This window comes from Poecilia latipinna, unplaced genomic scaffold (genome assembly GCF_001443285.1).
Source record: "Poecilia latipinna isolate Pla-1442-1.1 unplaced genomic scaffold, P_latipinna-1.0 Scaffold22, whole genome shotgun sequence".
NCBI lineage: Eukaryota > Metazoa > Chordata > Actinopteri > Cyprinodontiformes > Poeciliidae > Poecilia > Poecilia latipinna.
The window spans coordinates 681,854-693,893 of NW_015112638.1; the positions used below are offsets into that span (position 1 = coordinate 681,854).

Here is a 12,040-nt window from a genome sequence, read left to right on the forward strand (position 1 = left end):
GTGTCAAATGTGTGTCAGTATATCTCTCTATGTATACTGTCTTTTTTTTATATATATATATATATATATATATATATATATATATATATATATATATAATTTCAGGAAGCCTACATCGCAGATCTGTATGCAAAGAGTGGAGCCAGTTTGAAGTTGACCCTGTTGAACCCTCAAGGCAGGATCTGGACCATGGTGGCTGGAGGAGGTGCCTCTGTGGTCTACAGGTAGCCTAGTCATTTTATGAGCTGCTTTATTTTTCTGGTAAAACTGCACATATTTTTACATATTTCACATTTTGTCCTTCCTCTTTCTGGCTTGAAATTTGAAAGCATCTCAGGCTTGTATGAGATTTGTTTACAATTCCTGGCACCCCTTCACATTTTCATCATCTGTTGATCAGTAACTGAATGTTTTCTTCATTTTAGCGACACAATATGTGACTTGGGTGGCGTGGAGGAGCTGGCCAACTATGGCGAGTATTCCGGAGCGCCGAGTGAACAGCAGACCTACGACTATGCAAAAACCATCCTGTCTCTGATGACTCGAGAGAAACATCCTCAAGGTAAATACAGATGAAACTTTAGCTGGTTTTCTAAGTAAAGATAAAAAAAAGAGCTAGAGTTGAAATGGCTTTAGGGAAATCAACATGTTTTGGATAAACCAGATATTTATTATTGATAAGTGGGGAAAAAAAACTTTCTTTTTAAATAATTGTTTTCCTGAGATGTCAATATTCAGAGAGTGGCTGTTGCTTTGCTCTCTGCATTTTAGGTGTCAGATTATGTCAAGAAATATCTTGGTTTTTAGTTTATTTTTCTCCCTACAGGGAAAGTGCTGATCATAGGAGGAAGTATTGCAAACTTCACCAACGTCGCAGCTACATTCAAGGTAAAACATGTTAACAGAGTTGGTTATATCAATCACTCTTGGATACCAGGACCTAAAATCAATGGATCTTCTGTCATTTTCTTTTTTAAACAGAAGAAAACTGCAGTATTTTATCTTAAGAAATATAATATTAGCCAAATTAGAGAAATTAAGTCTGTCGCGATAAGCAATTAATAAATTAATTTCATGATGAATAAAAAAGATCTCAGTCATTTCATTTCTATTTTTTGAAGGGAAATTTTGTTTAGAGAAATCATACATTTTATTTATAGTTCCAGTTGTTTGGTTTTTATTTATTTATTATTTTGGTTGTTGTGCTGTGAATATTTAAAATATCTTCAAGTTTCCGTGCATATAATTAAAGACATTGCTCTTTGAGAGGCCAAACATTGCACTACTTGAAAATATTCCAAAACAATAATTACTGTGACAGTTTATGGCCTAAAGAGATGTGCAACTTTTATGAAATATTTTCTGGCAGCATCAGCCATTTTGATGAACAAAAGTAAACAAGACCTCTTGAGCTTGTTCAGTTTTTCATTAGAAGTGTCAATGTATTTTTGCATTTGATTTTTAATTCTTTAATGAAAATTATGTGCTACTTTCTGTGGTTCCTCAAACTAAATCGTAACAGTTTCTATTGAAATCTGAGTTTACTGTTCTTGAAGAGGTTTAATGTCTTTATAGATTGAACTGCTTTCACTTCTTCCTCCCTCAGGGCATCGTCAGGGCCATTAAAGACTACCAAGGTCCTCTAAAGGAGCACGAGGTCAGCATATTTGTGCGGCGTGGCGGGCCCAACTACCAGGAAGGCCTGAGGGTGATGGGGGAAGTAGGTGAGTGAAATTCTGCATACATCCTCAAAGATTGAAACCAGCAATCAGGTGTGTAGTGATGAACTCTGACCTGAACCTTCAGAATCGCATAAAGACGGTTACAAAGTCGGCCTTCTATCACCTGAAGAACATTTCCAGGATTAAAAGGACTAATGTGCAGCGAGCTCTAGAGAAACTCATCCATGTGTTTATCTGTAGTTGCTCTGATTACTGATGATCTGAAAACGTATTGTTTTTTTTTTGTTGTTTTTTTTAAAGGGAAGACCACAGGTATTCCTATTCATGTGTTTGGAACTGAGACTCACATGACGGCCATCGTTGGCATGGCTCTGGGTCACCGGCCGATCCCCAACCTGCCTCCAGTCGCCGTCCACACCGCCAACTTTCTCCTCAACGCCAACAGCAGCCCCATGGTAGGTTCACTTCCTCTCCATAGCTTCCCAGTGCAGGAACTATTGGTCAGTTGGTAATTAAATGGCTGTTATTAATTGTATGATAACTAACAGCAATAATTGTTAGTCTGTATAAAAGTTGACAAAATTAGCATTATACAATATACAACTGTGGAAAAAAAATTAAGAGACTTAACATTTCGCCATGACGTCTTTAGGTATTTACTGTGATAGTTTGCTAATGGTTTTTAAAATGACTTTTTTCACCTCTCAAACGTGCAGCTCTTGGAAAAATGAAGAGATCACTGCATTGAATCACATCAAAACATCCTGGTTATTCCACCAAATATTGATTCTGAACTCTTCCTGAGTTAAAACATTAGTTTGTTGTTTCTAAATGAATATGAACTTCTTGTTTTCTTTGCATTATTTGAGGTCTGGAAGCCCTGCATCTTTTTCGTTATTTTGACCAAATAAATACTAAATTTTTGCTTGGTTGTTCAGAGACATATCGTCAGTAGTTCATAGAATAAAATAACAATGTTTATTTTACTCAAACATAAACCTTTAAAGAGTAAAATCAGAGAAACTGATCATTTCAGGTGGTCTCTTAATTTTTTCCAGAGCTGTATATTTAGAAAAAAATCATCAAGCTATAGCTGATTCCAAACATTCAGCTAATATTCATAAATTCATGTTTTTCTCCTGCTTTCTTGTTGCTTTATGTTTCACTTTCTCTGATAACTCAGATTGCCCTTCAAGGTTGTTGCAGTTTAATGGTTTGCAGGGAAAATCTTCACTTTTCTTCATAAACTACGCACTTTGCTTTGGATGTCATAAAGTTTAATGACGATCGCTTCAGCTGCTTTTCATCCATCTGAAAAATGAAAGCTGTTTGAGCATAAAGCAGCACCAAATGGAGTCTCTGTTTCACTGTGAGGTTATGCAGTTTTGCCACTTTTTAAAACATATTTTCCATTTTTGGACCTTGCAAAATAAGCAGTAGACATAAAATCCCGTACGGTACAGAAACGACATGAATTCAGTCTAAGAGTCTTGCACCAGTTGTCTATCTCTAATTTATTTATTATATTTATGTAGTAATACACTTTACCGGTGAGCTGTTTTTGAGAGAAAAGGTATTTACAGGATTTTCTGAATCCAATCTTGCAGGTTTAATCTTTGACATGTATCATCCTTGAAACCAGTTTGTGCAGCTTTACTTTGTCCAATCAAGAACAGACTTGTTACATATTAAACAATCTTTCTTTTATGTTAGATTACACCATGAGGAAACTTTACACAGTAAACCTTTTATTTGTTTATTGTGCAAACTGTTTAAAATTAGTTGCCAAAGTGTAGTGCATCATTTACTCAGCTTTAAAGTGAAGCAGTCGGTACAATCTGAGTGTAACTGGCTGAACTTTTCGTAAGACTCTCGTGTTGCGCTGCTCTTTTCGGTCGGTTCTGGTTCCATTAAATCGTTCCTCCCTACTCTCTCTCAGACTCCGGCTTCATCAAGAACGGCTTCGTTCTCTGAACCCAAAACTACAAATGACGTCACCCCGCCCAAAAAGTCGAAAGCAGGCCTTCCACCAGGTAAATATGATTGAACCACTCCCACATATTAATCACTTATAGATAGTTGTCTGTAATTTATCTCGCTTCTCCCCCCACTTATGTTTTTTGCCTTTGCTCCTTTATCCCTGCAAACTGTTTTTGTATTTTTACCCTTTTTTCTTGGTTTTGCTGCTCCAACTGTCCTCATTTATGCTCTTCCATGCTTGTTTCTCTAAGAATCTCTTCATTCTTTACTGTGGCCTCTGAAGAATGTGGTCACAGATGGTTGGAAAGGTAAGCTAGAGGTGTGCCATGCTCTCACTGCGATCGGCTGCATTTTAGGCTTCACATTTACACAATGGTACCCCTACATGTTAAAATCACCTCATTTTACTATTAAGATTCAGAAAAGTTGCTAGTTATATTTGATGCTAACCAGTAGATCTAGTTTTTTAATTGAATCTTTTAGATGTTGCTCCTTGCAGCAGCAGAGAGGCATGGCCTGTAGCAGCTGAGCTTTGCACACTCTTTCCTCTGCTGTGCTTTTAAAGGGTGTGCTTGCAGACATGACGCAGTTCCCACTGCATTTTAGGAGTGTTATAATGAGTGCAGTAAAGCCAGACTCAATTCTTTTTGTTTTTCTTTCTTTGTTTTTATTGTCATAATTTCTGTTCCTGTGGTGTTGCAGAAGCTCAAGCTTCTTCGGTCTGCAGTGGAGGTATGGATGGATGTGAGAAACCTCCAGCCCCCCCACCCTTTTGTTAACCTTCATTTGCCCCCTTGCTTTCTCTTTATCCCCAAACTGACCTTATTTTTTTACATTCAAGTTAAACCGAACACTCCTCCACAGACTAAAGTTTAATGACTGAGTTTTTAATGCTTAGGGAATCATTTTAGAAACTATAAAAGAAAGTTGACCGACTTAGAATAGTGCAGAAAACAGGATGTGGTTTCTTTAAAGAAGCAGTATGTAACTTCTCTAAAAAAATATATATTTGTTGATACTGTCACTATGTTGACAGTTTAATCTGTGAAAAAAAATCAAGCTCATCTACCTGTTCTGAGTGCTAACTAGCAGCAACCAATGAGAGCCAGGAGGCGGGTCTTAACGCTGTCAATCATCCTACATATTTTATTTTTTTTAACATACTGCAGCTTTGAGGCAAGCTTCATCTGAAAACATCCCCCACTAGTCAGGCATTATGAAAAATCTATAAACACTTTCATCTCTCTAACTTAAAGATCAGATGTACAGAAGGTGAAGAATTTGGAGACTGATTATTTTTATTTTATTTTTTATTGCTGCATGTTGTATGTGATCATGGACATTTTAATGCAAATTGTGGAGCTTTTTAGGATGCATTGAAAAAGACTTGATTCATGCAAAACAGAAAAACCAAAACTTGAGTGCTTAAGTTTGAATTTATTGTGAACATTGTCAAAATTATGCGTACGACCATTATACACCCTTACTGATTTTAGGACAAAAGTTCCTCTGCAGGTTTTACTTTAAACACACATTAATTGTAATCAACAATCTTATGATGCAATTAAAAATGAATAGTTTAGCCACTTTTTTGTTGATTAAAAATTTAATTATCTGAAATTGGGTGTTTGAAGAGGACATAAACAAATTAAATGAATTTTACTTTATGCAAAGCAACAAATTTAAACTTGAAATTGTTCTTTTTTATAATTTTATAGTTTCGCCCTGGAATAAAAAAAACAGATTGATATATAACTAAAAACTAATTACTCATAGCCTTCATCATAATGGTGAGACAATCTGAACCAACTGGATGTGTAGTCATACTTTTTGAAACGGCACAGTTGTATAATGAAGTTTATTGAACACTAATATGACATGGAGATTAAAAAACACCTTGGATATGTTACAGAGTATTGAAAGTTCTCCTGAGCCTCAGATATTTAAATTTTTCAAGGTTGTATCTGGTTGAATGTTTTTAAACCTTTTTAATGAATGGTGGCAGCATTATTTAGCTCACTCTGCTTCTTCAAAACTGCAAATTAATTTGACAAGTTTGCAAATTATATCAATTTCCCGCAGGTACTTTGATAAAATACTCACTTTATCTAAATTAAGACACAATCCAGTGATTTGCACAAGCTTTGAAACGTAATGCTACCATTGTACGTTCAATTATTTTCCCAAGGAGCTTTAAGATGGTAAAGATGTCTGTTTGAGAGGAGATGAAACTGATTCTGCCAGAACAAATGAAATGTAAGCTCTGAGAACCGTCTGGTTCCCTGCCAACTCAGTTTCAGCCCTCCAAGGGGGCTGGGTTGCTGACGGAGCAAATTCACCTGCACTGATGCAGAACAGGGGTAGAAATGTAATTTAACAATATTGGTCATTAATGATTGTGAAGTCTCTAATGAATCCCATGAAAGGTGTGAATATGGCTACATTCACACTGCAGCCGAAGTGACCAATTAATTTTTTTTTTTTTTTTTGCTGTAATGCGACCTGTATCTGATCTTTTCATGACAGTCTGAACAAAACGGGTCGGATTATTTTAGGATGTGACACAGACCACTTGGATATCCGATTCAAATCTGACCTGAACGTCCAGGTCGCATTAACCCGACCTCAACGTCATTAACACTCAACAAGCAAGCGCCATTATTCTGCGTCCTGATAGGTGCAAGCGGGAAGAAAAACAACAATGGCGCACTATAATGAGGATTATAGTCTTCATTATAGTCCGTATAATGAAGCCAGCATGTTGATGTTAATATCCTGGCTACGGTCGGACAACAGCTTTAAAATCATAAGCTATGCTCCGCCGTTAGCATCCATGTTTACTTCCGCAAACACTGAGCACTACTTCTTCTTTATGGCGGTTGGTAAAACACTGAGCACGCTGATGTTATTGCACCCTCTACTGCGCATGCGGGACACTTTCAGGTCATTTGCAGTTCACACTGGAGATCACATACAAGTCGCCTATATTTGGAAGTATAAACGATCACGGCAAAAAAAAAAATCCGATTTGACAAAAAACTGAAATTGGGTCAATTCAGGCTGCAGTGTGAAAGTAGCCATGTTTTGTTGTGTTTGCTACATAAATGATTGAGTTAAGAATGTCTGGCGGTTGATACAAATTCCCTTTTTTAAGGTGGCTTTGGGTGTGAAATTACTTTTTGAAGTGGTTTGCTGTGTTGGTGTGGTGTTTTTCTCCACCTCCTCCACGTTTCTCCTCGGACCGAGATCCCTCGTGTTCTGCTTGTTGATGTTCCCAACGCTGCAGTTTTCCCAACTTACCTCGACTCCCATCCTCTTATAACTGGCTTTGCTCCTTTTTAAAATAACAGTTTGAATGTTTATTTTATTTATTTTGTCCTACCAGCCAAAGCAACCACGCTGTTCAGCAGTCACACCAAGGCTATCGTCTGGGGCATGCAGACGCGCGCCGTGCAGGGCATGCTGGATTTTGACTACGTGTGCTCCCGAGACCAACCCTCTGTGGCTGCCATCGTTTACCCTTTCACGTAGGTTTCCCAGCGTGCTCCAGTTTATAATAAAACAAGTAACTGTTTAGCAAGAAATGGAGACTTGTTTTAAGTAAATAATTCCTTCATATTGGTGAAAAAGTGCTAGTTTCTTTGGGGAAAAAATTAACTAGAAAAATCACTTATTATAAGTGAAATGATCTGCCAATGGAACTATTAATGTTAATGAACCATTTACTTAAAATTAACTTACAAGTAACTTTTCAGGAAGATATAGGAGCTTGTTTTATCTTTAAGAGCACCAAGACTAGAAACTTGACCAAAATACTTGGTAAGATTTTGTATTTTTGCAGTGGGGTAGAAAATGTTGCAATCTGACACGGCAAACTCAGAATGAATCACCGCAGTTGAACTAAAAAACATTTCAACTAGAAGATGTAATTTAATTTTATTAGTACGTCTTTCTTTTTTTTTTTTTTTTTTTAGTCGTGTCCTATTTTTGCGTTTTTGGCATACCATGTAGAAAAGGCGACACCAGGACAGATTTGCTCGACAGAATATCTTAAGCTGGTATCCTAATTGTGTGATTAACTTTATTTTATTGACTCAAATCAACAAAGTATAATAATAACCAACAGCATTAAATTTCATTTAGAAATGCTTAGCACTGTTAGTCTGCAAAGAGTTACCAACTTTAATTAAGTGGAAACTTTCTCATGTTTCCGTTTTGTATTTCTCAGTGGAGATCACAAACAGAAGTTCTATTGGGGCCACAAAGAGATCCTGGTGCCTGTCTACAAGAACATGGCCGACGCCATGAAAAAGCACCCCGAAGTGGACGTCATGATCAGCTTCGCTTCCCTGCGTTCAGCTTACGACAGCACGCTGGAGGCCATGCAGTACCCACAGGTACAGTGAGAAGCTGTGAGTAACTGAATATTCAGACAAATGTGCATCAATCTAATGTTTGTCTGGGATGTTTTCAGGTTCACACCATCGCCATCATAGCTGAAGGCATCCCAGAAGCTCAGACCAGGAAGTTGATAAAGATCGCAGACGAGAAAGGCGTCACCATAATCGGTCCTGCCACGGTACAGAGCTTAAACTCACCAAACATGCCAGTTAAAAACCAAACGGGGTCTAGAACTGTGTAAAATAATTTTTAGTCCTTAAATAATAGCAGATTTTCTAACCTGGGTTCTCCAAAATTGTCCCAAAAGGTCTCAAATTTAAGCTATTGAAACTCAGAGAAACCCTGATTGAGTTGCTATGTTGCATTGTGAACCCCAGGTTGGTGGGATCAAGCCGGGTTGTTTTAAGATCGGCAACACGGGCGGCATGTTGGACAACATCCTAGCATCCAAACTGTACCGCCCTGGGAGCGTGGCGTACGTGTCTCGCTCTGGAGGCATGTCCAACGAGTTGAACAACATCATCTCCCGCACTACAGATGGCGTTTATGAAGGCGTAGCCATCGGAGGAGACAGGTACTAGCATCTTCTTTTAAATTATCCTTGAACAAGTTAAGAGAGGTCTATGCTGCAAAAACACAAAATCTTACCAAGTAATTTTGGTCTAGTTTCTGGTGCAGATATCTTATTACACTTAAAGTAAGACAAACTAACTTAAGCTTTTCAGCAAGATGTAGTGGCATGTTTTAAGTAAATAATTCCTTAAAATTTTTTTTTTTTTTTTTTTTTTTTTTTAAGTTCTATTGGTAGATAAATTAACTCATAACATGGGGAAAAATGTCGTTATAATTAAGCTGCCAATGGAACAAGAACTTTTTCATTAATATTAAGGAATTGTTTACTTGCAACAACCTTCTATAAGTTGCTGAATAGTTACTTGTAAATTAGGCTTGGCTTATATCAAGTTTGCTGAGATATTCGCACTAGAAACAAGGCCAAAAATACTTGGTAAGATTTTGAGTTTTTGCAGTCTAAAAAATGTGTCCATTATGGAACTCTTCTGACGTTGCTAGGTAACGGACTAGGGTTGCTAGGTAACGGACTAGGGTTGCTAGGTGAGGAGCAGTGGCTACTAATTTGCAGCTTTATATTCCAGAGGTTTTTTAGAAGCAGTTGAAACCCAAATGGAAGTATAAAGATGTGAATTTTTCCCTTTAAAAGTGACAACTGAAACTTGAGGTGGAACTAAATATTTTTTGTTGTCCAGATATCCAGGTACTACCTTCATGGACCATGTCCTGCGCTACCAGGAAACTCCAGGGATTAAGATGATCGTGGTACTGGGAGAGGTGGGAGTCACTCCAGTAATTCCTCGTGTTGATTTGATTGTTTGCGGCAGCCTCTCATTTCTATAATCTTCCTCCGTTTCTTAGATTGGAGGCACAGATGAGTACCAAATCTGCCAGGGCATCAAAGACAACGTAATCACTAAACCCGTCGTGTGCTGGTGTATCGGAACATGTGCCACCATGTTTGCTTCAGAGGTTAGTTTTAACCGTATTGGCAAATAAAGTGGCTTTGGAGTGAAAACTGGGTTCACCAGGTGATACTGGCACCTGCAGGTTCAGTTCGGCCATGCAGGAGCTTGTGCCCACCAGGCCTCAGAGACGGCAATGGCCAAGAACCAGGCTCTGAGGGATGCCGGCGCGTACGTACCGAAGAGCTTCGATGAGCTGGGTGACGTGATCAAGTAAGGAATTAATCATTTTAACAGCGATTTGTTTTTTGGGACTTTTACTAACTGTATGCAATGGAACAGGAGCGTTTATGATGATCTGGTGGCCAAGGGCACAATCGTTCCTGCACAGGAAGTCCCTCCTCCAACTGTACCCATGGACTACTCCTGGGCTCGGGTGAGAAACCTTCAGCACTTTGATAATGAGTAAACTCAAGAATTTACCAGTGCAAAGTGCTGGAATGATGTGCTTCTTTTATCCTTTTTTAAACCAGGAGTTGGGCCTGATCCGTAAGCCAGCCTCCTTCATGACGAGCATCTGTGACGAGCGAGGCCAAGAGCTCATCTACGCTGGCATGGCCATCACGGAGGTGTTTAAGGAGGAGATGGGCATCGGAGGAGTTCTGGGCCTGCTCTGGTTCCAGCGCAGGTTGGTGTCATGAAAACCGACAGAAAAAGTGACGTTTGTCTTTTATTTTTCCTGGTTTGTTCCCAGAACTGAGTCCCTAAAGTCTGGTAGTCGATCCATGGAGGGGCTTTTCAGGAGAAATATTTCAGACTTGATCCTGTGCTGATTGAATATTAATATTAAATGAACAGCTCATGTTCTGATTCCAGTGTTTCCCGCCTTCTCAGTTTGCCCCAGTCGGTTTTATGTCTCCCAGTTTAGCCCTGCCCACTAGATGGCCATCATGGCCTCACCTGGCTATTGACCTCACGTTACATAATTTGCCCTTCCCATTCGTCTTCGGTTTAGTTGGTTTGCCTCATCTGGCATGCAGCCATGTTTTCTCCACCCACCAGTTTGTCTTCTGTTTTTGTGAATTTATATCTTTAAAATAGGCTGAGAAGTGAGCAGGTAATTAATCACATAAGTTGGGATGAGCTCATAATCCATTTTATTTATGGTTTCAGTTGTAAGTGGTTTTATTTATTGGTTTTGGTTATTTAAAATATCGACCAGTTCCAGTGTTAAGTGGGTCTGAGCAACTTAAAGTTTTATCATGATATTTTGTGGTAGTATTGTGATAAGTGACAATAGGAATTATTTACTTTGTGTTTGTTTATGTAACTGTTTGACCATTGCTGTGTGTCACAGCAATTATAGCCCCACAAACACAAATACTGCCCATTTGTAAAGCATTTTTTAGGACGCCAGTCATAAAGAAGTGTAATTTGTATTACTAAACTGTACTGTACTCTATTTTCAGATTTATTGACACTTATATTAAACATATAGTGGAGAAAAGGGTAAAACTGGGGTGTTTTAAACATCATTAATTGTAATTTATTGACAGTAAATCAAGTTGTCCACAACAAGAAATCTGTCATTTTTAAACAAATATTTTATTCTTATTTTTAGTTGTTTTTTTAAAGCAAAAAAACATCTAAAACTTCTTTATTATTTTCTCTTTTGTTGGAAACAAAGATACAAGCAACACTCTTTAGCCTTAAATCAGTCCAAAACTAAAAATTGTCAGAGCAAAAAATCAACAAATGTTTTATTTTCTCTCCATCATATGTTTTTCTATTTGTAAATAGTTTTCAGCCCAGTAAGAAAACATCTAAACAAAGTTCTTATCATAAGAAGTTTATTACAATAAATGATAAACAATAGAATAAATGCCCAACCCTAGTGTTAAGTGTTCTGTACAAAATTACGCGTTATTGGTATTTGAGAGCGTACTTTATGCCGTTCTCAATATATTAATTGAAAATGATTTAAATATTATTGTCTATCGCAATAACTACTGGGACAATTTATCATCTTGCAAATTTATTATCATGTCAGATTTACTGAGAACTGGTTTGGACGGAGTGGAAATGTGATCATTTAAAGCTGCTTTTGTGTTCAGGCTGCCGCGCTACGCCTGTCAGTTCATTGAGATGTGCCTGATGGTGACGGCTGACCACGGACCCGCCGTCTCCGGCGCTCACAACACGATCGTCTGCGCTCGCGCCGGCAAAGACCTCATCTCCAGCCTCACGTCTGGGCTGCTCACTATCGTCAGTAACATCTCACATAATCTCCAACAATTGCTGAAATATTTCAACCTAAGATGTGTCAGAAATATCTTGGCATAAACTTTATCACACTGGGTTACAAAAAAATTTGTTTTTGTAAATTATCTGTTTTTTTTGTTTTTGTTTTTTGTTCCCCCCCATTCGCTCCTTCGCCCCCACCCCCCCCCCCCCCACCAAAACACAAAAACAAAAAAAAATAAAAACACAGAATCAAAAACC

At 38.1% G+C, this 12,040-nt stretch overlaps 1 protein-coding gene across 3 annotated transcripts in view; it reads left to right on the forward strand.

Annotated features, from left to right (window-relative positions):
• Window positions 1-12,040, forward strand: part of LOC106949824 (ATP-citrate synthase-like) — a 31,819-nt gene that overhangs the window by 13,010 nt on the left and 6,769 nt on the right. Inside the window, exons 8-25 of one of the 3 annotated variants that reach the window (XM_015036343.1) lie at window positions 106-224; window positions 426-562; window positions 827-888; window positions 1,607-1,724; window positions 1,983-2,137; window positions 3,622-3,715; window positions 3,914-3,970; window positions 4,365-4,394; window positions 7,048-7,189; window positions 7,891-8,059; window positions 8,137-8,241; window positions 8,441-8,637; window positions 9,329-9,410; window positions 9,495-9,605; window positions 9,684-9,811; window positions 9,881-9,974; window positions 10,072-10,226; window positions 11,653-11,803. In XM_015036343.1, the coding sequence (XP_014891829.1) occupies window positions 106-224; window positions 426-562; window positions 827-888; window positions 1,607-1,724; window positions 1,983-2,137; window positions 3,622-3,715; window positions 3,914-3,970; window positions 4,365-4,394; window positions 7,048-7,189; window positions 7,891-8,059; window positions 8,137-8,241; window positions 8,441-8,637; window positions 9,329-9,410; window positions 9,495-9,605; window positions 9,684-9,811; window positions 9,881-9,974; window positions 10,072-10,226; window positions 11,653-11,803 (2,106 nt within the window). The remainder of the gene's footprint in view (window positions 1-105; window positions 225-425; window positions 563-826; window positions 889-1,606; window positions 1,725-1,982; window positions 2,138-3,621; window positions 3,716-3,913; window positions 3,971-4,364; window positions 4,395-7,047; window positions 7,190-7,890; window positions 8,060-8,136; window positions 8,242-8,440; window positions 8,638-9,328; window positions 9,411-9,494; window positions 9,606-9,683; window positions 9,812-9,880; window positions 9,975-10,071; window positions 10,227-11,652; window positions 11,804-12,040) is intronic. The other 2 variants (XM_015036353.1, XM_015036362.1) reach the window with 2 other exon arrangements.